The sequence below is a fragment of the Bos mutus genome, chromosome X (genome assembly GCF_027580195.1).
Source record: "Bos mutus isolate GX-2022 chromosome X, NWIPB_WYAK_1.1, whole genome shotgun sequence".
Classification (NCBI taxonomy): Eukaryota; Metazoa; Chordata; class Mammalia; order Artiodactyla; family Bovidae; genus Bos; species Bos mutus.
In genome coordinates this window covers 76360976-76387604 of record NC_091646.1, presented here as the reverse complement: position 1 = coordinate 76387604, position 26629 = coordinate 76360976, and the positions used below count along the sequence as shown (strand labels likewise).

Sequence of the window (26629 nt, the reverse complement as noted above, 5' to 3'; positions counted from 1 at the left end):
GATATTCGGGATTGATTTCCTTTAGTATTGACTGGTTTGCTTTCTTTGTAGTCCAAGGGACTCTCAAGAGTCTTCTCCAACACTACAGTTCAAAAGCATCAATTCTTTGGCACTCAGCCTTCTTTATGGTCCAACTCTCACATCCATACATGACTACTGGAAAAACCATAGCTTTGACTATATGGACCTTTATCAGTAAACTGATGTCTCTGCTTCTTAATATGCTGTCTAGGTTGGTCATAGCTTTTCTTCCAAGGAGCAAGCGTCTTTTAATTTCATGGCTACAGTCACCATCTGCAGTGATTTTGAAGCCCCCAAAATAAATTCTGTTACTGTTTCCACTGTTTCCCCATCTATTTGCCATGAAGTGATGGGACCAGATGCCATGATCTTTGTTTTTTGAATATTGAGTTTTAAGCCAGCTTTTTCACTCTCCTCTTTCACCTTCAAGAGGCTCTTTAGTTCCTCTTTGCTTTCTGCCGTAAAGATGGTGTCATCTGCATATCTGAGATTATTGATATTTCCCCTGGCAATCTTGATTTCAGCTTGTGTTTCATCCAGCCTGGCATTTCGCATGATGTACTCTGCATATAATTTAAATAAGCAGGGTGACAATTACAGCCTTAACATGCTCTTTTCCCAATTTGGAACCGGTCCATTGTTCCATGTTTGGTTCTAACTGTTACTTCTTGACTTGCATAGAGGTTTCTCAGGAGGCAGGTAAGGTGGTCTGATATCCCCATCTCTTTAAGAATTTTCCACAGTTTGTTGTGATCCACACAGTCAAAGGCCTTAGTGTAGTCAATGAAGCAGAAGTAGATGTTTCTCTGGAACTCTTTTGCTTTTTTTATGATCCAACAGATGTTGACAATTTGATCTCTGGTTCTTCTGCCTTTTCTAAACCCAGCTTGAACACCTGGAATTTCTTGCCTTATGTACTGTTGAAGCCTAGCTTGGAGGATTTTGAGCATTACTTTGCTAGCATGTGAAATGAGCCATTGTGCAGTAGTTTAAACATTCTTTGGCATTGCCTTTCTTTGGGATTGGAATGAAAACTGACCTTTTCCAGTCCTGTGGCCACTGCTGAGTTTTCCAAATTTGCTGGCATATTGAGTGCAGCACTTTAACAGCATCATCTTTAAGGATTTGAAATAGCTCAGCTGGAATCCCATCATCTCCCCTCGCTTTGTTTGTAGTAGTGCTTTCTACGGCCCACTTGACTTCACATTCCAGGATGTCTGGCTCTAGGTGAGTGATCACACCATCATGGTTATCTGGGTCATGAAGATCTTTTTTGTATAGTTCTTCTGTGTATTCTTGCCACCTCTTCTTAATATCTTCTGCTTCAGTTAAGTCCATACCACTTCTATCCTTTATTGTGCCCATCTCCCCAGCAAATCTTCTCTTGGTATCTCTAATTTTCTTGAAGAGATCTCTCGTCTTTCCCATTCTGTTGTTTTCCTCTATTTCTTTGCATTGATCAGTTAAGAAGTCCTCCTATTCTTTGGAACTCTACATTTAGATGCTTACATTTTTCCTTTTCTCCTTTGCCTTTAGCTTTTCTTCTTTTCTCAGCTATTTGTAAGGCCTCCTCAGACAACCATTTTGCCTTTTTGCATTTAGAGGTATTAGACCAATGCAGTTAGACTAGGCAAAACAATTATAGATGTAAAAATGGGTAAAGGGGATGTAAAAATATCTCTATTTATAGATTACATGATAGTATACCTAGAAATTCCCCAGAGATTCAATAACAAATTCAAACAATAATAGTAACAGCAGAATATAAAATCAGCATACAGAAATCAGTAGTTTCCATATATACAACTAACCAGACAGAAGAGAAAACCCCAGTTAAGGTAACAACAAAAAAGATAAAATGCTTCAGAATAAGTTTAACAATATATGTGCAAACTTGCTGCTACTGCTGCTAAGTCGCTTCAGTCATGTCCAACTCTGTGCGACCCCATGGACTGCAGCCTACCAGGCTTCTCCGTCCCTGGGATTCTCCAGGCAAGAACACTGGAGTGGGTTGCCATTTCCTTTTCCAATGCATGAAAGTGGAAAGTGAAAGTGAAGTCGCTCAGTCGTGTCTGACTCTTAGTGACCCCATGGACTGCAGCCTACCAGGCTTCTCCATCCACGGGATTTTCTGGGCAACAGTACTGGAGTGGGGTGCCATTGCCTTCTCCCATGTGCAAACTTTTATGAAGAAAAATTTAAAACACTCCTGAAAGACTCAAAGGTAGATTTACACAAATGGAAAGGCATTCCTTATTTGTGGATAGGATAAATTAAGATCATAAAGATATCAGTTTCCCTTCTTAGATCTCTATTTTTAAATTATAAATGTAATATGATCTCCCCAAATATACCTACCTAATAAGCTGTTATCTGGAGCTGGCTAAGTTGATTGTAAAGTTCCTGAAAAAGAAGAGCTTTGAGGGGGGACTAGCCTTTCCAGTCTACAAGGAGTTTAATGCTTTTGCAAGCAAACATTTTATGAAGCTTTTCTAATTTAAACACTATGACACACATGGATAGACAGACTGAGACTAAAGGAAGAAAAATTCAAAGTCCAGATTTAGATCCATGTACAATGGAACTTTAGTAGATGATACAAGTAGCAAGCTTTGTTTTTGACATTTAAATTCTTCATCCATCTGAAATTGATTTCCTTTCTCTTTTTAGCATTCTTACAAACATCTTTATTACATTTCTTTAACACTTCTCTACATGCATTACAGAATGGCTGTTGCATCCATTCACTTACATAATGCTGTTCTCAATATAGCAGTCCTAGCAGTCTTCCAAACATCTTTATTACATGTGTTCTTTAAAATTGATTTTCATATACAGTATGAGATAGGTAGGGATCCAGTTTCATCTTTTCCTTTATAGATAACCCTTTTTCCCCATTGATCTGGTATGCCACCTCCATCCTATCCTAAATTCCTATGTATGTGTGGGCAAGTTCAGGAGTCTGTTCTAGTCCACTGGTTACTTTCTTTATACCTGTTCCAATTCAGTGCTATCTTAATAGCTATATTTTCTCATTAATTCCTGATAGTACCTCCTGGCTGTTTTGTAGCTATACAAAGGCTATTTTTGTCAGGGACAGAAAGAACGGGCCTTCAGAGGAAGACAGTTAATGGTGGGTAATGGTGGCAAGTGATGGCAGAAGCATTAGACTTTTTGCCAGCCAGCTTGCCTCCCCTATTTCCTCTTTTGTCCTCAACAACACTGTACAACATGGAGGGGTAAAAGGTGGCCCTGGATTTGTGGGAGCAGCCTTGCCCAACCCCATACTTGGAAGCTGAGATGGTAGACACATCAGGACTCTGGCCCCGCTTCCCTGTCTACTCCCATCCAGTTTGCAGACCACCAGGAATCCTCTAGGATGCTCAGCTCAGTGTGTCTAAATATTTCCCAGTCAAATGTGGGGTACAGTTTGACTTCTCTTCACCCCAACTTCCCTAGCCTGGTGATCTACTTACATCAGCTTGGTTATGCAGACCTAGAGGGTGGGTTGCTGTGGGAGTAGGGACTTCTCTTTCCTTGCTACCTGCACTCCAGGTGATTTACGGCTCAGCAAATGTTTGTAGAGGGTTCATGATGTGACAGGCAGAGTCCGAACCCAAGGCCTTTCTGGATCCAGTCCCTTCTCTGGGCCCAGGATTCATGGTCCCTGTGATATAAGGAAAGAGAGGGTGCTTCATGGTCAGAATCAACAGGGTAAGTGACTTTGGGATTGTGTGAAAGAGAGAGTGCAGTAGTAAGGGAGCAATTGAAGCAAGGGAGATATGTTAAGAGGGTGGGGGACTTCATTTATTCCCTTTCTTTTTTTAACTTATTTTTTAATTGAAATATAAGTTATTTACAGTATTTTATTAGTTTTAGGTGTATAGCATAGTGATTCACAATTTTTCTTGATAATATTCCATTTGTAGTAATAATAAAATATGGCTATATTCTCTGTGCTGCACAGTATATTTTTGTAGTTTACAGGGTTTTCTTTTGAGGGGCCAATTTCATTGAAATGTAACAAGTTCAGAAAAGGGAACATATCATAAGTATATAGCTCACTGAATTTTCACACAGTGAACATAGTCCTCTCTTCTGCATCCAGATCAAGAAACAGAATGTGAACCAGATAGATCCCCAGCACAGTTAGGAGCTGGGAGTCTTTCGGAGGCTTGAGGAAGTGGTGATGGGATGTTGAAGGGCTTATATTGGTTTATGTTGTTGAAGAAGGTGAAGCATCCCCAGCCCACTGTGGCTGAGTAGAAGTCTGGGTCCAAGGCCAGAGGCTATTGTACATGAAGATTCAATAGCAGATATCAGGTCACCAAGGAAAACATCAAAGTTTATGCCTTCATATCCTTGCACTCAGGGTCCCTCCACAGGGATTGTGCAAAGTTGATACTCAGGTATGTGACTTTGCAGGGGTAGCAGGGAGGCACCTGGGGGTGATTTGGCAGAACACTGCTCCATGTGCTTCTCTACATAGCTTCTGCTTTTGGAAGAGAAGGGCCACAAGGATGAAGGATAGGCGTGGATGCCAGGGACCTGTGAAAGGAAATAGCAAACAGCAGTGAAACAAGGAGGAGTGTGGATCAGGAAGGAAGGAAGAGCGTGAGGAGAAGGTGCAGGAGTGAAGAAAAGGATAGAACATGGAGAAGGAGCAGGAGCAGGGGATCAGGAGAGGGAGAAGGGATCAGCAAACAAGAGCAGGGAACAGAAAGAACAAGGAAGAGCTGGATCTATGTCTGCAGGCGTTTTGTTGGTCAGTCGCCAAGTCGTGTCTGACTCTTTGTGACCCCATGGACTTCAGCACATCCGGCTTCCCTGTCCCTCACCATTTCCCAGAGTTTGCCCAAGTTCATGTCCATTTAGTTGGTGATGCCATTCAACCATCTCATCCTCTATCACCCTCTTCTCCTGCCTTCAATCTTCCCCAGCATCAGAGTCTTTTCCAATGAGTCAGGTCTTCCCATCAGGCGGCCAAAGTATTGGAGCTTCAGCTTCAGTATCAGTCCTTCCAATGAATATTCAGGGTTGATTTCCTTTAAGATTGACTGGTTTGATGTCCTTGTTGTCCCAGGGACTCTCAAGAGTCTTCTCCAGCACCACCGTTCAAAAGTATCAATTCTTTGGTGCTCTGCCTTCTTTATGTACAGTGCTCTCACATCTGGAAAAACCATAGCCTAGACTATACAGACCTTTGTCGGCAAAGTAATGTCTTTGCTTTTTAACATATTGTCTAAGTTTGTCATAACTTGCCTGCCAAGAAGCAATCTTCTAATTTCATGACTGCAGTCACCATCCACAGTGATTTTAGAGCCCAAGAAGAGGAAATCTGTCACTGCTTCCACCTTTTCCCCTTCTATTTGCCATGAAGTGATAGGACCCAAAGCCATGATCTTAGTTTTTTAATATTGAGTTTTAAGCTGGCTTTTTCACTCTCCTACTTCACCCTTGTCAAGAGGTTCTTTAGTCCTTCTTTGCTTTCTGCCATTAGAGTGGTGTCATCTGCATATCTGAGGTTGTTGGTATTTGTCCCAGAATGTTGATTCCAGCTTGTAACTCATCCAGCCTAACATTTCTCATGATGTACTCTGCATATAAGTTAAATAAACAGGGTGACAATAAACAGTCTTGTTGTACTCCTTTCTCAATCCTGCACCAATCAGTTATTCCATACAAGGTTCTAACTGTTGCTTCTTGACCCGCATACAGGTTTCTCAGGAGACAGGTAAGATGGTCTGGTATTCTCATCTCTTTAAGAGTTTTCCACAGATTGTTATGATTCATGCAGCCAAAGGCTTTAGCGTAGTCAATGAAACAGAGGTAGATGTTTTTCTGGAATCCCCTTGCTTTCTCTGTGATCCACCGAATGTTGGCAATTTGATCTCTGGTTCCTCTGCCTTTCCTAAATGCAGCTTGAACATCTGGAAGTTCTCAGTTCATATAATGCTGAAGCCTAGCTTGAAGGATTTTGAGCATAACCTGACTAGCATGGGAGATGAGTACAATTGTCCGGTGATTTAAACATTCTTTAGTACTGCCCTTCCTGGGAATTGGGATGAGGATTGACATTTCCCAGTCATGTGGCCACTGCTGGGTTTTCCAAATTTGCTGACATATTGAATGCAGCACTTTAATAGCATCACCTTTTAGGATTTTAAATAGCTCTGCTGGAATTCCTGCAGGCATACTTGTAGATGATCAGGACCCCTCCCTGATACACTCCTCCCTGAGCCCCTTCCAACACTACACAACTCAGTGTACATTCTCATCCATCAAAGAGCATAAAGGGGGTGAATGCCATTCCCTGATGGTCAGTAAAGTGTGACCAGATGTCCCTTGGCTGGGACAGATTGTGATCCCCAAGTACCCAGTCCCAAAGATCCAGGACACTATGGGTTGGGGACAGAATTTTCTGTGGATGGCTGAAATCAGGAGCACAGCATGCTGGGATTAGGAGTACTTGGTGGAAAATGCTCCAGGGAGGGGACACTTTGTTCTAGGGCTGGGACAGAGAGAGGCCTGAAGATGAGGTATCCATGCAGGGTAGGGACATGCAGGCTGGCCTGAGATAAGGAATTCCTAGAAGAAAACTTCTCCCCAGGGATGTCATCACTGCTGTGGTGTGTAGATAGATAGATATAACCACATTGCTCTTTATATTTGAGTACTTTCATGACCCAGAAACATTGATTCTGGGTTTTTTAGAACATTGATTGTCTGTGAGGGGGGGGAAAGGGAGAGGGACCCTGCGACTGAAGAATATTTAATGGATGAGGGGCTGGGTCTTAGTATCACATCTCTAGTTTTGAGGCCTCAAAGACCCATCCTATTCCCTCAGCCAGAACAAGGTCAGGGGCCTGTATTTTGGTGAGGAGACAGATATGGGGAAGGAGGTGAGCGGGGTGCCTTGATGTTTTGAACTCATAATGCTTCATGGTCTCAGTAAGAATCCCAGGAATTAAGCCACAGGGATAAATGGTGGGAGAAATGTGTCAGGGGATCCCTTGGGTTTCAAACATTCAAGATTTTCCCTGTCCCAATACTCTTGGGGAAAAACAAAAGTTTGCAGAGCAACTGCCGTTTAGGTTCAACCACCTCATAGGGCTTTATCCACTCTTCTGGAACCTCACTGTGAGTCCCTGCGTTAGAGGCCTTCCTGAGGTCTGCCCAGACTTACCCACATCTGAGTTACAATAAATAGTGTGGGGGTGTGGTTGGTAGCACCTGAGGGCCAGCCTGAGGCTGGTCAGGGGCAGAGCCAGGAACAAAACAGGGACCAGCAGGAAGTTGGGACTCATGGCAGGGACCTGGAGATACAGTGAGGGTGAGCGGAGTTGAAGCATGAGCTTTTCCTGGCCCAGCTCACCCTCAAACAGGAGAGGATTCAAGGAGCTTTCCAGGGGCCTGGAGTCAGAGGAGGCCCTCATGATATGATGGGGGGAAAGGACACTGAGACTTGCCCTCTGGTACCAGTGGCCCCGCCTCCACCCATCAGAGCTGTAACTCTTCACAAAGGTTCAGCAGGAGGCCCAGGCTCAGTGGTGGATAAATAGATAACAACAAAGAGGTGTGGCCTGGGCGTTCCTGCCCATATGAACTCTCTATTTTGCTTTTTTAAGAGCTCATATCTTCAGCCTTCTATTGCAGTGGGGACTGGTATTTGGGGAGTGTCTGGGGTTCTAACAACTTCTTATGCAGACTTTCAACTAATCTCTTTTTTCAAGCTCAACCTTCACCTCTACATCCAGAGAGTATGTGTGCCCTAATCATTTCCTTTGGTGGGTGCTCTATGGTATAACTGGGGTTAGTCCTCAGATTTCATCACTACTGGCATAGGAGGTGTCCCAGGCTAGAGAGTGAGACCTAAGTGTCAGTCAGTATTGATGAAAAGGAAGAATTGTTCTACTTCTTCATCTGTCATTGGGAGTATGGAGAGATGTTTCAACATATAGGGTAATATATTGAGAGCTGTTCCAGCAGGGAGATTTTCCAACTAGAGATATCTAAGGATGGGGAAATGTGTCAGTGGAGAAGGGTGGTCAATCAGTAGGGGCTATATGGATGGATGAGGCTTTATGAATGAAAAGGCTTTTCAAGTGAGTTTAGCAATGAGGTAGATATCAATGGTGGGTATTTCTGAATGGTTCTGAATGGTAAGATTTGACAATGAGAGCATTTTGATAGGCATGCCTGAATGGGGAGATATGCCAGTATAATGTATTCTTGGGAAGATTTTTTGATAGAGGTTATCAATGAGAATTATGTCATAAAAAGGTATTCATGAGTAGAAAGATTTTTCAACTGAGTGGTCATAGGAGATATGTCAACGGATTGGGAAATCATCAAGAGAGATATTTGTCACTAGAGTCCATCAGTGGATGATAGATTGCTCCTGGGTATTTGTGAATGGGGAGATTTGTCAGTGGGAGGTCATCAGTGGAGATTCATCAATCAGATGTTTATGAATAAAGAAGGTAGCTCAACAGAGGTATTTGTTACTGGGATATTTGTGGAAAAGGGAATTTGTGCAGTGAAGAGAGGGGACATTTCAAAGGAAAAAATACGCCAAGGGCTTAGAGATTTGTCACCTATAGTTTTGGCAGCAATAGAGATTTATAAATGTGATGATTTGTCCACAGTGAGGACTTCATAGTGGGGAACGCTATCACTGGGAGGGCTTGCCCTCAGAAGTCTTTGAAAATGTCAGTATTTGTAAGTGGGGTGATTTGGACATTGGGAAGCAGTGTAAAAGTCTCACATGATAAAAAAAAATTAACACATGAGCATATTAAATATTTGTTACATCTCTGGGGAAGATATCAGGATGATGAGTTAAACTAAGTTTTCCAGGGTGCATTCAATTATTACTACTGATATTATACATTATTTCTAATATTGTAAATTATCATTCCCAACATTAAACATGATTTTCAATATTGTAAAGAATCATTAGTGATACAGATAATCACTATTAAACATTAAATTACATTTATCATACTACTCCTAATTAATACTTACAAGTGCTATGTACCTAGCACTGTTCCAGGCACTTTTCACGTAAAGTTACATGCCTATGAGTTAGGCATTCATTTTATACCAATCTTACAGAGGTGGAAACAGGTATAAAGAGGTAATGTAATTTTCCCAAGGTCACAGAGCTAGTACATGTAACGGGCAGGATTTGAATGCAAATAACCTGGCTTGAGTGTTTAGATTCTTAATCACTACACTACACTACCGGTCTAGAAATTTAAATTACTGTAACATTATATAGGAAGTTACTGTTATGAGAGTTTCATGTGTTTTGACACCCCCAAAATACCCAGTGGGTGAATGCACTCATTAATCATCCTCCAACGCTAGCACAGACTTCAGAAGGATTCTGGGTAGGGACTGCAAGGCCCATCTTTCAGGGAGATGCTGGGAAAGGTTGAGGGCAGGAGAAGAGGGCGTCAGAGGATGAGATGGCTGGATGATATCACCGATGCAATGGACATGATCTTGGGCAAACTTCCGGAGATGGTGAGGGACAGATGCTGCAGTCCATGGGGTTGCAAAGAGTTGGACACAACTGGGCGATTGAACAACATCAACAACTGAGGCTTGGGTGAGAAGGGCCAGCCCCCAGGCTACCCGTGGAGCTGGACCCCATGCTGCACACCTCACAAGACTGCCACCCCCCCCCCACTTGCTTCTTCTCAGCCATCAGAGTCTCTTCCAATCAGAGCTTCACACACAGACATGTGGAATGCTAGGGGTGAAGGGCAACTCAGTTTACTTACTTTAGTGGATTTTCTTTCTTTTTTTTTTTGGCTGCAGTGCAGCATGCGGATTCTTAGTTCCCCAACCAGAGATCGAACCTGTGGCCCCTGCATGGGGAATGTGGAGTCTTAACCACTGGACCACCAGAGAAGTCCTTTAGTTGATTTTCCAGAAGAGTGATGGGGGGTGTAATGACCCCAGGACTACGCGTATCTTGCCTGGAGATCCTGCTGGGGTCTGGGGGAGGTGATCTTGTGTGCTGAGACTCTGTGAAAAGGGCTGCAGTAGGGCCTAGTGGTTATCCCATGAAGTATTGAGTCCTGATCCAGGGCACTACCTGTAGGTGGGCAGGTTGGCAGGAGAACCATTTCCACAATAGGCTTCATCCTTCTTCTGCCACTTTCTACTTCACCTTCCTCCCAGGGGTAAAATAATGGAGAGCTTAGGGCACTTCCCAGGTGTCTCGGTAAAGAATCTGCCTGCCAATGCAGGAGATGTGGGTTCGATCCCTGGGTCGGGAATATCCTGGGAGAAGAACATGGTTACCCACTGCAGTATTCTTGCCTGGAGAATCTCATGGACAGAGGAGCCTGGCAGGTGATAGTCCATGGGGTTGCAAAGAGTTGGACACGACTGAACACACATGAATACATGCAGAGAACAGGCCCTGGGGTCAGGAAACGGTGTAAGAGTGCAGGGAGCTGGTACTAGGGTTTAGTGAACTGTCAGAAGCTGCCAGACTCTTGCAGGCAGCTGAGCCAATAGAGACAAGGCCACCAGAGCCCAGGTCCTTTCTTTGTACCCATCAGCAGAGGCTGCCATTTGCCCCTTTTGGTGGACAGGGTTCAGTCCTCCCAGGGCATAACCAACATTCAATATTAAGACACAAATTGTTGCTGGAAATATCTGCACAGGTAGCCATTGGGTGCTGAAAATCCCTCCATCCCTGGGACATACCTTGAGCCCTGGCAGAACCTTCCAGGAATACAAAAGGACATGGACCAAGAGGATCCAGGGGGCCATACTTGGTGACCCAGAATGTCCTGGAGGAGACCTGGGTTCTTACTGGTGGCACCAGTAGGTAGTCTGATGGGAGGGAATTTGGAAGTCTTTTCCTGCGACAAAGTAAGTGTTAGTCACTTGGTTGTGTCCAACTTTGTGACCCCATGGACTATAGCCTGCCAGGGTCCTCTGTCCATGGGATTCTCCAGGCAAGAATACTGGAGTGAGTTGCCATTTCCTCCTCCAGGGGGATCTTCACGACTCAGGGATCGAACCTGGGTCTCCTGCATTGCAGGCAGATTCTTTACCACTGAGTCACTTGGGAAGCCCTTCCTTCGACAAATATCTATGTAAAGCAGATTCCAGTCAACAGGACACTTGAGTGTTCTACTGAATGTTTGCACCAATCTGAAAGCCCAGTTCCCAGGGACCTCACTTCAGTTGGATCTCTGGAGTGTAAGGAGCAGGTTCTAGGGACTGAGAAGGGCCTGGGCCGAGCTGTGTAAGCAAGAAGTCATGAGGAAGGGAGTGTTTGGAAGGTCTCTCACTCAGGTTTTTGGGAGGAAGATGAACCAGAAAGGTGAGGCTTGAGTCTAGAGGCCTGTTTTGGTGAATGGACAGCTGTGTAGGGGAAGGTGGAGGTGCGGGTGGGCTGATGCACCTGGTTGGTCCTGATTTTGGACCCTTGCTGCACTTCACTGCTTCAGTTGATCAAAAGAGTGAGGGGAGCAGAAGTAGGGGGGGAGGGAGAAGGGCAGAACTTGGGGATTTTCAGATCACACCTTCTCCCCCTCCCTCCTTGTCCCCAAATGAATACTTCCAAGAAATCTCCCATAGGCCGTGGGGGCAGGGGCAGGGCTGCCCTTACTTCCAGAGTCCCTGGCTGGGTTATGTTGATGGGGGTTGGGGGGGACCTCTGGGCCTACTGGAGGTCTCCCTGTTCACTCAAGTCAGACTCACAGTACAAAACCTAAGGTGGCAACAGTGACACCCACAGGTTTGGATGGGGTAAAACGTCCTCCCTGGATGACATCAGGACAGCACCTGAAGCGAGAGCTGTTTACAAATGATTGATAGGGCATTCGTCAATGAGCTGGTCCACTGGAGGTATTTGTGAATAGGGGAATTTGCCAGTGAGGTTGCCATTTGGTACGCATGCATGCGTGCTAAGTCACTTCAGTCATGCCCGACTCCATGACCCTATGGACTGTAGCCCGCCGGGCTCCTCTGTCCATGGGATTCTCCAGCAAGAATACTGGAGTGGGTTGCCATTTCCTCTTCTAGGCGATCTTCCCGACCCAGGGATTGAACCTTCGTCTCTTACATCTCCTGCATTAGCAGGCAGGTTCTCTACCACTATCGCCACCTGGGAAGCCCCCGCCATGTGGCAGCAGTAGGATAATTTCTGAACTAGAAAGCTCAATGGAGTAGGAACGACAAATTAGTCTGGTAAAATGCTTTAAAGTATTGAGTAGAGAGATAATCCAGTAACTCATGGTTGGTAAGGCAGGTTACATGACAGCAGTGCTAATGCCAATGTACATAATAATTATCAATACCTCAAACTGTATATAAAATATAAAAAGCATTGGACACCCCTCACTCCCTCAGCATTGGTCCCCGGGTACCCCCACCAGGTCATCAAGTGACATAGGTTTGTTCCCAGACACTACACAGGGAGACTGCCTGCTGGGTGGTAGTTCTTTATTTCATCCTCTTGAAGAAAAAAAGGTGGGAGTGGAAACAGGGGCGAACACTGTGCGGGCTTCAGCTTCTGCTGGGGGCAGGACTCAGGCCATCTGGGCCCGCAAGGACTGCCAGGTGCACAGCCCTGGCTCCCGGGGCAGGCAGGCCAGGTGGCGGCTCTGGAACCCCTTGTCAGAGCCTGTGAGCAGCTGGTCCGTCCACAAGCAGTGAGTGTCGCTCTGCAGTTTGCAGGGGATGGATGAGCAGGGAAACACCTGGAGGAGGGGAGGGAGGAACAGCTCTGAGGGCTTCTCCTCCTGCCCCTCCAGAGAACTTTGCACTCTTCAGCTGTTAACACAGAGCTGCTAGGGAGACCTGGTGTCACCCGACATGGCTACAGACTCAAAAACAGTCCCTCCCATTGTGAGGAACAGTCATTGGGCTTGGTGAGATGACAGCAATCCATGTCAAAGATCAGTTTCCTGGAATGGTGGTAGGGGAGCAGTCAGGCAGGTCACCTGGAGGGACCGTCCCATTGGACGGGGAATAGCTGGCAGTAGCAGGGAACAACTGGAATGCAGGAAACTTAAGCCTAAGAAGGAGACATGGGGCTCAGAGACAGTCACTGGGGTCAGAGGACTTCCAGGGCCATCAGGGAGCAATCCTGGAACCCTCAGAGTGGCAGAGCAGTCACAAGGGGGAGTGAGAGGAACAGAAAGCAGGCAGTCTGCTGCTGCTGCTGTGTCACTTCAGTCGTGTCCAACTCTGTGCGACCCCATAGACAGCAGCCCACCAGGCTCCTCCGTCCCTGGGATTCTCCAGGCAAGAACACTGGAGTGGGTTGCCATTTCCTTCTCCAGTGCATGAAAAGTGAAAAGTGAAAGCAAAGTTGCTTAGTCGTGTCCAACTCCTAGCGACCCCATGGACTGCAGCCTACCAGGCTCCTCCGTCCATGGGATTTTCCAGGCAAGAACACTGGAGTGGGTTGCCACTGCCTTCTCTGGCAGATAGTCTAGGGAACTGCGAATCCCCAGGTATCAGACACAGGGCAAAGGAACAAGCAGAATGTCCAGAGGAACAGTCTCGGATTTGAGGAAACAGCAAGAGAGATCAGGAATACCCCTAGGGTTTGGGGAGCAGCCATGGGGACAAGGAATAGCTAGAGGGAGCAAGAAACAAGCCGTGGTTTGGGGACACGACAAAGGACTGCTCTCCAGGAGGTAGGCAGGCTCCAGGCACTCACTGTGCATTCCTCACAACCAGCAGCATAGGTCTTGGTGAATCCCCGGCGCTGAGCAGAACTCATGCTGTTCCAGGGAGCCACAAAACTGCAGGTGGTGATGTGCAGGTGCCCATTCGACAATTGTCCTGTGGCGGGGGAGGGGAGGGGTCAACAGGCAGCTTCTGACTGGCTGAGCCAGGGACAGAGTGGCACCAGATTGGTGTCCCAAGACCACTGACACCCGCTGGGCAAAGCCCCAGCCTTCTGATAGGCTGAAATTAGGGCATTCCTTATTTCAACGGGGACCATTCTTTTAGAGCCTCCCTTCCCTTGCACTTGAGCAGTTGCCAGGCAGCAGCGGAGGGTTGGCGTGGCACAGGGCAATGGGGTGGAACCTCACCAGCTATGAGAAACTCCTCACTGCGGTTCTGGGACCTGTGGAAGTATCCGCAGACGCTCTCCATGGCAGGGGTGTAGATGAACCGGATGTCAGGGGCATCCCTCAAGGCACTGAACCCTTTGAACATCTGTCAGTGGATGAAGGGAAGAGTCTTGTACTGACACAGTCCTCCCACTCCACATTCTTCCCTGAAGTCAGATAGCATCCTGAGATCACAGCTAACTTTCCCGCCAAACCAGTGGCCAGAGGCTTTTATTCTGACGGGGCGGAAGATGTTAGGAACTGCTGGGGCAAGAACTGAAGGGTTACCTTAGTCATCTTGATCTCATAACGCTGGTATAAGGCAGTTTCATTGACTTCTGCGGTCCCCACGAACTTGGCCCTGATGACTACAAAAGAAGAGGGGAAACAAAAACAAGTCAAAGGGACTGCAAGGGGCCAATGCAAATAATCACAATAATACTAGCAAAGCACATCCTTAAATAGGGATTGCTGGATGCCAGACAGCACCCTAGAGATTTATACATTTGTTAATTGCTTCATGTGTATGTTGAATGCCTATTCTTGGCCAAGCACTGCTTCAACCCTTTTTCCTATATTCATCCTGTGTTTGTTCACACAACAAATATTTTAGAGCATCTCCTCCGTGCCAGGGCACTGTTCTGGGTGTCAGGGACACAGCAGGGAACAAAACACAGAAATCTCTCCCTTTGTGGTGCTCACAGTCTAACTAGGAGAAGAGAGACTAAACACACGTGAAATAATTAAGTATATGGGAAGCTAGAAGGTAGTAAGTGTGATAGGGAACTTCAGAGCTGGGTGAGGGGGATCAGGAGTACTAGGGGACAGGGGTTCAAGTTTTGAATAGGGTGGTCAGGGAAGGTCATCCTGAGAAGGTGACATTTAAGGCAGCCACTTATGTGGATACCTGGGGGGATGGGTATACTAGGCAGAAGCAGCAGCCAGTACAAGGGCTCTGAGGTTGGTCTGGGCCTTGAGTAATCAAGAAAGCATGAGGATGCAGAGCAGCTAAAGCAGAGTCAGTGTGCTGAGTGGAATTGTTCTAGAGGTAGGCACCCTCGTGCACCCTACTGAACTGAGAGGGAAACCAAAGCTGGGAGTGTGTGGGCGAGGTGGGCACACTCACCGACATCGGAGTTGCAGAAGGCCGTCTGTGGGTGGGGTGGGACGCAGGTACAGGCTCGGCTGGGGGCTGTGAGCCACAGCAGCAACAGGATGCCAGAGGCCATGGGTGCAAAGGGGGCCATGGTGCGTTCTGTTGGGGGGTGGGGAGGAGGGTTCAGAGGGCCCCCAGCCCAGCTGATCCACATACCTGGGCAGGCCTCCCACCCTACTCTACACCACACCCCTCCACAGACACAGTGGGGATTTTAAGGGGCTTGGGGATTTGAGAACCCAGGAGAGTTTAGGGGGATAGGGAGTCAGGAGAGTTTAGGAGTCATGGAGTTTGAGCAATTTAAACTTTGAGCACTAGGTAAGTGGGTAAGTTATGGGGCTGCCGTGTTTAGGGGGCTGGGGGAGTTGGAGAATTTCGGGGTGCTAAAGAAGTGGGAGGGTTGAGGAGTTGGGGCTGAAGAATTTGGGGTTAGGGGAGCTGAAGGAGTTTGCAGGGAGGTTGGGAGTTTGGGGGTTGTGCATATTGAGTTATAGAGGAGGGGGGGCAGTTGAAGGAAGTTGAGGAATTTGGAGGAGCTTGGGGATTAAGAAGTTGACAGAGTTTGAGGGCTTAAGGGGGTGGGGTGCCTGAGGAATTAGGGTGCAGAGAAAGCTTTGAGTTTAGGGAGTTGGGAATTTGGGAGGCTAGGGATTGTGGGGGCTGAGGGAGCTTCAGGGGTTTGGGTTGCTGGGGGACAAAGAGGGAATTTAGGGGACTTGGCAGCTTGGGAGACAGCTGTGGCTTTAGGGGCTCGTGGCTTTCGGGGAGCTGGGGATGGATGTCAGGGGTTCAAAGGAGTTGGGAGTGTTGGGATTTAAAGAGCGATTCCAGCCCCCCTCCCCCGCCCCCGCCCTTTTCCCTGCTCCAGCCCAAGGTCCTGGTACCCGCCGGCCAGGCTGAGCAGCCGAGTATCAGGCAGGAACGCTCCAGCCCAGTTCCAGGCCCCACGGGCCGCCCAAGCCCCTGCCTACCTCTGGTGTAGCCTCTCTGGGCGCTGGGTCTGCGGCGATGGCGGCAGGGCCTGAGCTGCGGAGGATAAATATCCATGCGAGGGCGGGGTAGCAGCAGCGGTAGGAAACCACAGGCCTCCAGGCTTCCTGGATGCATTACTCATCCGCCCACCATCCGCGGAGGCCAAGGGGCGGGCCCTGGACTCCAAAAAGGAGATGCATCCTTCTCCTCTCCCTTCCCCGGAGCCTCGCCCTGACCACCCCCTCCCCCGTCTCCACGTCAGGCACTATCCCTCCAGGCGGTCTCAGCGGAGGGTTACAGGCAGGATTCCGCCCAATGCAATTTCCTAAAGTCTCCAGAATCTAACTGATCACCCACATCCCCCAAAACCCCTCATGGGTGAAGCCCAAATGATTCCTTCCTTCAATAAACACTTTGGTGTGCAACTACTGTGGGGGGAGGCAGAGAGCAAACAAATAGAAACAGTGGAGGGAGATAGGGCAGGTGAATGGAGGACGGATACAGTGGGGAAACTGAGGCACAGGCGGTTAAATGATTTATCCAAGCTCACAGTTAATAAGTGGCAGAACTGGGATTTGAACTCAGGTCGTAGAGCCAAAACCTGGATCTTAACCCCTCTCAGAAAAAAACAAAAACAGGCAAACAATCAGCATTTATATAGCACCAACTCACTTCATGGAGAAGGAAATGGCAACCCACTCGGGTATTCTTGCCTGGAGAATCCCATGGACAGAGTAGCCTGGCAGGCTACAGTCCATGGGGTCTCAAAGAATCAGACACAACTGAGCAACTAACACAACTCACTTCAAGCTCATGATAAGCCTCTGAGATGGTTATTGATATTATTCCCATTTCCCAGAGGAGGCAGAGAGGAACTGAAGAACTTTCCCAGGACCACAGGGCATGGCTGGGATTTGAACCTAGGCTAACTGGTGCCAGGATCTTAACCCAGGCAGAGCACAGTCCTGGCAAGCAGGGAAGCTGCCAGTGAATGAATGAGCATCGGGGTGGGGGGAGCTGAAAGGTGGTGAAAGAGGCCAGTGAGTCAGTAGAAAACAGATCCCCTCCCATCCTGCCCTCCCCTTTCCCCACCAACCTTCCCATGCCCCTGGTGGGGGGTGGGGTGAGACAATCTGTCCACCAGCTTCCAGATGCTGCCTGGATCTTCCCTGGGTCCTGGGAAAGGGCTCTGAGGGCCAATTAACATCCTTGGTAAGTTCAGGGAGGACAGGCCAATAATAATGATGATAGCAGCCTCTTCCCGAGCACTTACTATATACTGTGCCCTGAAGCCTTCGTGTAATTCTGTCGTCAGATCTCTGTTACCTCCTTGCTAATTAAGCTTGATTAACTCAGCAAGGTTAGCACAACCATCACCATCACCAATACCACCACAACAGAAACTACTGCCAGCACTCGGGAGTTCTTACTATTACTACACATCAAACACTGCTCTGAAATCTTTGTAGCTACTCTATGTCATCAGTCCCGATTACCTCCTTGTCAATTAATATTGGCTAACGACAGGGAGGCCTGGCATGCTGCGATTCATGGGGTCGCAGAGTCGACACGACTGAGCGACTGATCTGATCTGAACCTAGGGATGTTAAAATCAATAATAATAATAGTGCTCAACACCTTTTGAGGATGGAGGCTTCCTGTGTGCCAGATACTAAAGCCAGCACAGGCTTTAGCATGCCAGTGCTAAATGTTTTGTCTGAAATAGCTGTTGTGTTCCTCACAAAATCTGTGAGTTAGAGACTATTCCTGTTCTCATTATCCTGATGAGGAAACAGACAAAGGGGTCAAGTGATCTGCCCAGGAATGAGTGAAGAAATGACTCTTTGGGTTGGGGCGGAGGTGGGGGGGAGACTAGATAAGGGGGAAGAGACATAAACCAGGAATTTAGAGAAGCTGATTGTGAAAGTGGGGAGTGAGAGTGATGAGACGGGGGCTGAGTAAGTCGGTGGTGGGGCAAAGGGAGAAGTGAGGGCAGGGAAAGTCCTGCTGCAGCCCCTCGCTAACACTGCTTCTGACGCCAGCTCTCTTGAGTCTGAAACCTGAGTCAGCACAGAGTTTTGCCCACTGTCTACACATGAGGGGTTGTGTGGATGCAGGTTATTGTGCAGATCTCGAAACCAGTGGGGTTTTCTGGAGGGGTAGTCCAGCTGGTGTGGCCACCTGGTGAGGTGGGTGTGGGGGATGTGGGGTTCAGCTGGGTGTGCAGACACCTGACAGTCCTCTCACACACCACGTGCTTGGGCCTGATTGTGCCCTATGTACAGATCAGGAAACTGAGGCCTGGAGGGGGTTAAGTGACCTACTTGGGGTTAAACACGGCCTTAGGAAGAGGAGAGGCCAAGATTCAAACCTAGGGCTGGCTCGGGGATCCCAGTGTTCAGAGATCCCTACACGCACAGCATGTGTGGGCACACACACACATACACACAGTGTTGTGTTCAGGCTCAGGTCCAGAGAAAACAAGGTTTATAAAAGGGGCCTAAAGACTTCGGGGGGGGGGGGAGTGTGCATGTGCGCTTACACACAGCATCCTGTTGTGTCTCTGCTTCTGAGGGTTGTGTGTGTGGTTTTAGGTGGTGTGTGCTCCTCTGTGTGGTGTGTGGTATGTGTGTGGTGTGTGTGCGGTGTGTACCTGAATGTTTCGGATAGCCCACTATGTTTGTGTTGCTTCTGGAGTTGTATCTGCCTCTGTAAAGCAGGTCTGGGTTGCGCACCGAACTAAGGGTGTGCTGTCACCTCTGTAAGCTGGGTGTGCGCCTGTGTTACATCACCTGCCATTTCTGCCTGGTTTGCCTGGAACGCTATCTAAAGCATCCTGGCAACAAGGTAACGACTTGGTGCTTCTCAGCACCCCATCGTGACGCCACTAATTTGGGAAATGAGGAAGGTGGGGGGGCGGTGCAGGGAGGGTGAGGCCTGAAGGTCAATCGGTCACCCTGACCTTGCGGGCTTCCTGTGCCTGTGTCGGGAACTGAGAACCGCCACCACCCCAGCAGCCCCTCCGGGAATGCTGCTCTCTACCCTGTCGTCCGTCGACACAGCGGAGGGAGGGCACAACCCTGTGTGTGCATCCATGTGTGGTGAGGCTGGGGTCAGCTAACTCAGTTCCCTCTACCCTGCCCAGGGTTGGGGGAGACTTGAGGTATCCTCACACCTAAATGTGTGTGTGCGTGCACATACACACCCCAGAGTGTTGTTCATGTACTTAAGAGGTTGTGGGTGTCCCTGGTTGTGTACATGCCTGTTTGTATATATGGCAAGGCAAGTTTTATATGTATGTGTGTTCCTAGATACATTTTGTATGTGTCCAGGAGGGTGCTGTGTCTCTGTGTTGTGGGTCTCAGTGCTTCTGTGAATACCTAGAAGTGTGTGTACCTCTGGATGTAGGGTGGGTCTTTCCGTTCGGTATGCATATGCCTAGGAATATTGCATGTGTGAGTGTTGAATATGTACCCAGTTCTGTTGTATGTGCCTGTCACACTTCTGTGCGCCTCTGAGGGTTGGGTCTCAGTGTTGCACAGGTAATCTTCGTGTTGTGTGTCCCTCTGTTACATGGCTTTGGGTGAGAGGAGGGCTGTGTGTACGTCTGTGCCCACAAGTATGGACTGCATGTCTACAAGTGTTGAGTGTATACTGCTGGGCTGGCTGGCTGGCTGTGTGGCCAGAGAGCAAGGCGTGCTCCAGAGCTTGTGTTGGCGGTGGGTCTTTCCACTGCCTGGGTCTCAGCGTGTGTGGGAACCTCTGGGTGTGGCAGTGTACATCTGAGTTCTGAGGGTTTGTCTGTCTCTGGGTTGTGTATGTGTGTGGAAGAGATACACACACAAGGCCTGGCTGAGGGGTCCAGTTGCTACATGCTCACCACCACACCCCTACACACGCACATGCACATACTCACTTCTCTATCATCCATCCATTCACTGTAAAAATAAACTTTCCCTTTTCCGGAAAAGTCCCCCACCCCTTACCCATGCCTCTGCCCGGGAAAGCAGAGGCGGGAAGTCTGGGACTCGGGGGTGGTGGAGGGAGGGAAAGGCAGGCAGGGCTCTGGGTTGGAGTCTGAGCTCCCAAGTGCTGTGTGACCCCCAGCTGCTAGCTGGCTATCTCTGACCCACCTCTTGTGGGAAAATGGCTCTGAGTGTGGCTCCCACTGGATGGGCTCCCCTCACCCCTGCCCCAAGCTGTCAGCCCTCCTGCCCTGACCACTGACCACACTCTGCCTTTCCACCCTACCAGCTCAGCAGCACAACGTACCCTGTGGTTGTGAAGATGGGGCACGCACACTCTGGGATGGGCAAGGTAAGTCGCCAGGTGGGGTTTGGACCTGTGTGCTTGTAAATGATGCATGCTCCTGGCACTGTGCAGGTGTAAGTACAGGCATACCTCGTTCTATTGCACTTCCCTTTATTGCTCTTCACAGGTACTTTTTTTTTTTTTTTTTACAAATTGAAGGTGCATGGCAACCCTGCATTGTCAGATGATGGCTAGCATCTTTTAGCAATAAAGTATTTTAAAATTAAGGTATGTACATTATTCTTTTAGATATGTATTTCACTTAACAGAATACAGTGTAAATACAATTTCTATATGCACTGGAAAACCAAAAAATTTGTGACTTGCTTTATTATGACCTGCACTTTATCACGGTGGTCTAGAACTAAATCCACAGTATCTCCAAGAAAGTATGCCTGTAGAAGTATACTGTGTATTCAGTGAATAAAATAATTCTGTATGTGTGTCCTTTATCTATTTGTATTTTTCCACATATGCTTACATTTGTTAGCCCAATTTTCTCTCCTGCACTCAGCCAGTTTTGTGTGTCCTGTTATTTGTTAGTGTTTCCAGCACTGTGTTTGTATGTAGGCAGGCCTCTTTGTTGAACACATACTATGTCATCTTTTACATTCAAGGGTCTCGGGGTCCTGTGTGCTGTCCACCCATCTGATTTTGTCTGTGTGTTCATAGAAAGCAGACTTGTAATTTTTATGTTTGTGTCCATGCTTCTGTTTATATATTGTATATACAATGGATTTTGTGTCTGGGTGCCCATATTCATATACTGTATATACACACAATTTTCTCACTGCTTTATTGAGATATAATGCACATACCATAAACTGACCCATTTAAAGTAAAAGAGTCTAAAAATCAGGTTGTATGTACTCACACCCCATGAGGTATCTGCATGCACATGTAAAAGCCAGGAGGCCCAGAATGAATACATGCTTGACTGCCTTGGGGGTATCCACTGAATTTCTGTGCACTCATCTCACCTGTGTCATTTGCCCCAAGGCACCCCCACTGCCCACTATCGCCTCGTCCTAACCAGGCCCTGACTCCCACCCCACTCCCACAGGTCAAGGTGGACAACCAGCACGACTTCCAGGACATTGCGAGTGTCGTGGCACTGACCAAGACGTATGCCACCACCGAGCCCTTCATTGATGCCAAATACGATGTACGCATCCAGAAGATTGGGCAGAACTACAAGGCCTACATGTGAGTGGAAAGACCAAGGCTTGGGGAAGGGGTCCCCCTGCCCTGCCTTGTGCAGCCCAGGCCCCCTGAGCCTCTCTCCTGTCTCCTTTTGTTCTCCAGGAGGACATCAGTGTCAGGAAACTGGAAGACCAACACTGGCTCTGCGATGCTTGAGCAGATTGCTATGTCTGACAGGTGGGTGGCCTGACCTTAGTGGGGGCTGATGGGGGGAAGAGTGGAAGTGTGGCTGCCCAGACCAGGTACTGACAGGCTTCCTTGCCTTGCATTTTGGCAGGTACAAGCTGTGGGTGGACACGTGCTCAGAGATTTTTGGGGGACTGGACATCTGTGCAGTGGAAGCGCTGCATGGCAAGGATGGACGAGATCACATCATTGAGGTGGGAGCACTCCAGAATTTGGTGGGGGCACAGACACACTAGCAGGTGCAGGGCAGCAGCACTCTGTGAAGCATGCCAGGGCCCAGAAAGCCCTGAATGAATGGCAGTATGTAAAACTGTAAAGTGCCTTGTGAACTGGGATTTCCCTGGCAAGTGGCAAAATTCTTAGTAAATTCTAAACTGCTCTGTGAAACTTGGACATCTTTAGTGAATAGCAAAATATTTGTTCAATTATAATGTCCTCTGTGAACTGAGACACCATGGTGAATGACCAAGCACTTAGTAATCTTTAAAGTATTCTGTGAACTTGCACTTGGCTGACAGCAAAGAACTTTGTAAGCTATAAAGAACTTCAGAGAGTGGTGGCTGATACTAAAGCATTCTGTGAACTGTAAAGTACCTTAAGAAGGTACTGCTTCATGAATAGCAAAGTGCTTTTAAAATTCTAAAGCTCTTTGTAAGCAGCAGTGTCCCTAGCAAACAGTAAAGCAATTCGTAAACTAAAATACCTTGAAAATTCAGAGTGCACAGTAAATGGTAGCACTTTATAAATGGTAAGCATCTTGTAAACAGTGGTGCCCTTTGCAAAGTACTTTCTAAAGCCTAAACACATCATATATGCAACAGTCCTTTGTCAAGGGCAAGGAGCTTTGTATACTGTAAAGTAGCACATAAACCCCAAAGTTCTTTGTAAAGGACAAAGCACCTAGCAAACTATAAAGCAGGGATTGGCAAACTTTTTCTACCGAGGCCAGACAGTGTGTATTTTTGGCTTTGTGGGCCATATAATGTCTGTTGCAGCTCCTCAATTCTACAAGAGCAGCCACAGACAATATGGCAAGAAAGTAAAGGGGGTTGTGTTACCATGAAACTTGGTTTATGGACACTGAAATTTAACTTTCATATAGTTTTCTCAGGACATGAAATCTTTTGTTTTTTTTCTCAACCATTAAAAAATATAAAACCCACCCTTAGTTCAGGAGGCGGGGGGGCGGGGGGCAGACTGTACAGAAACAGGTGCTGGGCCAGATTTGGCCGGTAGGTAAGCCCTCATTTGCCCATCCCTGTTTGTATATCCTAAGCTGTAAGGTATCTCGTAAAAGACAAGCCTTCCCACACTGCATAATCAGTGCCTCTCAAACCAAAGTTTGTTTCCTGGCCAGCTGCCAGCCATGCCTCTTTCCAACTTTTCAAGCACTTTGTCATCCTTGCCCTCCCATGCACTTCCTGCTTCTCTCCTCACCGGATCCCTCTCCTCCAGGTGGTGGGCTCCTCCATGCCGCTCATCGGTGACCACCAGGATGAAGACAAGCAGCTCATCGTAGAGCTTGTGGTCAACAAGATGGCCCAGGCCCTACCCCGGCAGCGGCAGCGGGATGCCTCCCCTGGCAGGGGCTCCCACAGCCAGGTCAGGCCCCTGGCTCTGGCCCTCAGGGGCTAGATGTGGGCAGGCCAGCCCTTGGTCATGCTGTGTCATAAAGCTGATAACCAGCAGGCTAAGAGTAACACAGGGACACACATGTGTTGCGGCAATGACCAACTTTTTAAAATTGTCCAATATTTAAAAATTTGATAAACAGTTGCTACCCTGACTTCCCTGAGTACCTCCTGACCCCTCCCCTGGGAATAAATCTCCGCCCCCCCACCCGACCCCACAACCTGCCATCCCTCAGCTCAGCCACAAATGCGGCAACACCCAGCATACAGGGAACCCGTGTCATTCTGATTGGCTGATGCCCCACTGGCTGGTAACTATTTTTAACCTCTCCTGCTCCACTCCTCTGCCGCAGACTCCGTCCCCAGGGGCCCTGCCCTTGGGCCGCCAGATCTCCCAGCAGCCAGCGGGGCCCCCAGCTCAGCAACGACCCCCGCCACAGGGTAAGTGAGGGGCCAGCTTCCTGGGCCCCGACTCTGCCCGGCAGCCTCCTACCTCTCACTGGCTCGCTCTCACATGTGCACTTTCTCTCTGTCCCTCAGGCGGCCCTCCACAGCCGGGCCCAGGCCCCCAACGCCAGGGACCCCCGTTGCAGCAGCGCCCGACCCCACAGGGCCAGCAGCACCTTTCGGGCCTTGGACCCCCTGCTGGCAGCCCCCTGCCCCAGCGTCTACCAAGTCCCACATCAGTGCCCCAGCAGCCTGCATCCCAGGCCACACCGATGACCCAGGGTCAAGGCCGCCAATCCCGGCCAGTGGCTGGAGGACCTGGGGCACCTCCAGCTACCCGCCCACCCGCCTCCCCATCTCCTCAGCGCCAGGCGGGCCCCCCACAGGCTACTCGTCAGACATCGGTCTCTGGTCAGGCTCCGCCAAAGGCCTCAGGAGTTCCACCGGGTGGTCAGCAGCGCCAGGGCCCACCCCAGAAACCCCCAGGCCCTGCTGGCCCCACACGCCAGGCCAGCCAGGCGGGTCCCATGCCCCGCACTGGACCACCCACTACACAGCAGCCGCGACCCAGTGGCCCGGGTCCCGCTGGACGTCCCACCAAGCCACAACTGGCCCAGAAACCCAGCCAGGATGGGCCACCACCTGCCACTGCTGCTGCCGGGGGACCCCCACACCCGCAGCTCAAGTAAGAGGATCCCACAGCAGCCCTCACCTTGCTGCTCACAAAATGGGCTCCTGCACGTGGAGGGCAGCCCTGGGATCCCTGGCTCCTCAGACCCCGGTCCTGCACGGGGTCCTAACAGCTCTCTCTCTGGTTCCAGTCTGAGCCAGACCCTTCCTGGTTCACAGAAGCTCCTACACTCCATTCCAGAGAACCCCTCTTCAGTTCAGAATCCTCCCTGTAGGCCCTGGGAAAGCCCCCTAGCCCAGCTCCTCTTGGCCTACCCCAGGCGCCTTGCTAACCCTTCTTCAGTACTTCCCTGCCCAACTCATTCTCCTCCTACCCAACCTCCCCGCAACTGAACCCCCAAACCCCTCCCAGCCCAATCCACAATCCTCCTATGTTACTTCACTTTCCAGTCATCCTCCTACTTTCTCTAGAGTCTAGGCTCCCTTCTGGTCCATCTGAGTCTCCTCCCAAATCACACTATCCTCTCTGTCCATTCCAGACCTCCTCCATTACCTCAAAAGCCCTCCCTGCCCCATCCAACTGCTCCCCCCTCAGATCTTCCCCTTCCAGCCTGTCCTTGGTCCAAGCCCTACACCACCCCTCTTTCTGGACTCCTCGCTCTTGGACTAGAAACCTTCCTGCCCATCATCACCTTATATCAAACACCTCCCAATCTGGTCTAGAATTCTGAGAAGATTCAGCCCAGAATTCTTCCCATACATCCCAGGCTTCCTCACCTTGGATCCAGATCCTCCCACCCAGCCCAGGACTCCCCTACTCCTCCTGAGAATCCCTCAGGGTCCAGGCCTGTGCTGCTGGGTGGGAGGGTAACAGGCACAGCCCCAGGACCAGAGGGGCAGGGCTGGGGCCGGGCCTGGGGTAACGTTGTGTTTCTCTCCCCCTCCTCCCTTCCTCTTCCCCCTTCCTCCCACGCCTCCACCTTGTTTCTCTCTAGCAAATCCCAGTCTCTGACCAATGCCTTCAACCTTCCAGAGCCAGCCCCGCCCAGGCCCAGCCTTAGCCAGGACGAGGTGAAAGCTGAGACCATCCGCAGCCTGAGGAAGTCTTTCGCAAGCCTCTTCTCCGACTGACACCCTACCCTGAGAACCCCCAAATCCCTGGGAAACCCCTGTCTGGGCCTTGAATCTATTTCTCACTTTTGGAAATCTCATCCCTTGAGAAGTCCTCTCCTGGATCATCAAGATCCCTCTTCTCACTCCTCAGAATGCTCAAGTCCCTGGGGAAACCTCACTCCTGGTCCTAAATCCAATCCTCACATTTGGAATTCCCATGTCCTTTGAAAAACCCACTCTCAGTCATCTCAAGAACTACTTCTCAGTTTTAGAACCTCCAGATCCCTGAAGACCTCAACCCTCCGAGTGCATTTTCCTTCCTGGAAGCTTCCAAACACCAGGCAATCACTCCTGGAGCCCTGAAATTCCTGGGAAACCCCACTCCTGCCCCCAGAGCTCTCCAGTGCACCTTGTTCCCCAGCAAAATTTCCCCAATCCTTAAGAAACCCCTCCCTTTGATACCCTTTCTTTGGATTTCCCATCTCTGGGGATCCACCTGTTCAACTGTCCCCACCAAGCCCCTCAAGGTTTTCCCTTCAGTCCTCCCTGCCCCCAACCCCATTCAACACACTGAGAGCTCCTCCCACTGCTAGGACCCCTCAGTTCCCCAGGGACCCCTGCCTCACTTTCCTGCCTCTGACAGCTGTCTTTAAATATGCAAACCCCACCCATCCTCCCAGCATCCTGTGCACACAGAAGGCCAGTGGTCTCCCACTTCCCCACCTTTGCCGTGATGTCTGTGTCTGTGACTGACGTGGCCTCCTCTCGTGCCCGTGCTTGGCATATGTGGTCCTCGTTCATCGTGCCGCCTGTGGTGATGCGTGCAGTGGCACTGTTTGTGTGATCCGCACCTCCCC

The 26629-nt window shown here is 49.0% G+C and overlaps 2 protein-coding genes across 3 annotated transcripts in view; one reads left to right on the top strand and one right to left on the bottom strand.

The window, feature by feature from the left end:
• Window positions 1–26578, top strand: part of SYN1 (synapsin I) — a 54452-nt gene extending 27874 nt beyond the window's left edge. Inside the window, exons 6-13 of one of the 2 annotated variants that reach the window (XM_070366381.1) lie at window positions 20506–20568; window positions 21626–21768; window positions 21868–21942; window positions 22043–22145; window positions 23407–23553; window positions 23936–24023; window positions 24123–24714; window positions 25693–26578. In XM_070366381.1, the coding sequence (XP_070222482.1) occupies window positions 20506–20568; window positions 21626–21768; window positions 21868–21942; window positions 22043–22145; window positions 23407–23553; window positions 23936–24023; window positions 24123–24714; window positions 25693–25720 (1239 nt within the window). In that variant the 3' untranslated portion in view covers window positions 25721–26578. Of the gene's footprint in view, window positions 1–20505; window positions 20569–21625; window positions 21769–21867; window positions 21943–22042; window positions 22146–23406; window positions 23554–23935; window positions 24024–24122; window positions 24715–25654 lie in introns of both variants that reach the window. The other variant, XM_005911668.3, reaches the window with a different exon arrangement.
• On the bottom strand, window positions 12482–16408 carry TIMP1 (TIMP metallopeptidase inhibitor 1). The gene is made up of 6 exons (XM_005899359.3): window positions 16251–16408; window positions 15250–15378; window positions 14412–14491; window positions 14103–14229; window positions 13724–13848; window positions 12482–12755 (listed from the first exon to the last, which is right to left on the bottom strand). Exons 1-6 carry the CDS (start codon window positions 16384–16386, stop codon window positions 12585–12587), a joined length of 768 nt encoding a protein of 255 aa, XP_005899421.1. The 5' UTR covers window positions 16387–16408; the 3' UTR covers window positions 12482–12584.
• Window positions 26579–26629: the final 51 nt, after the last annotated feature.

Coding starts and splice junctions, on each gene's coding strand:
- TIMP1 (XM_005899359.3), bottom strand. CDS start 16,386: ATGCATCCAGGAAGCCTGGAGGCCTGTGGTTTCCTACCGCTGCTGCTA. Junction 14,230..14,411: donor ATGAGATCAAGATGACTAAG/GTAACCCTTCAG, acceptor ATCCACTGACAG/ATGTTCAAAGGGTTCAGTGC. Junction 13,849..14,102: donor TGAGGAGTTTCTCATAGCTG/GTGAGGTTCCAC, acceptor CCCCCGCCACAG/GACAATTGTCGAATGGGCAC.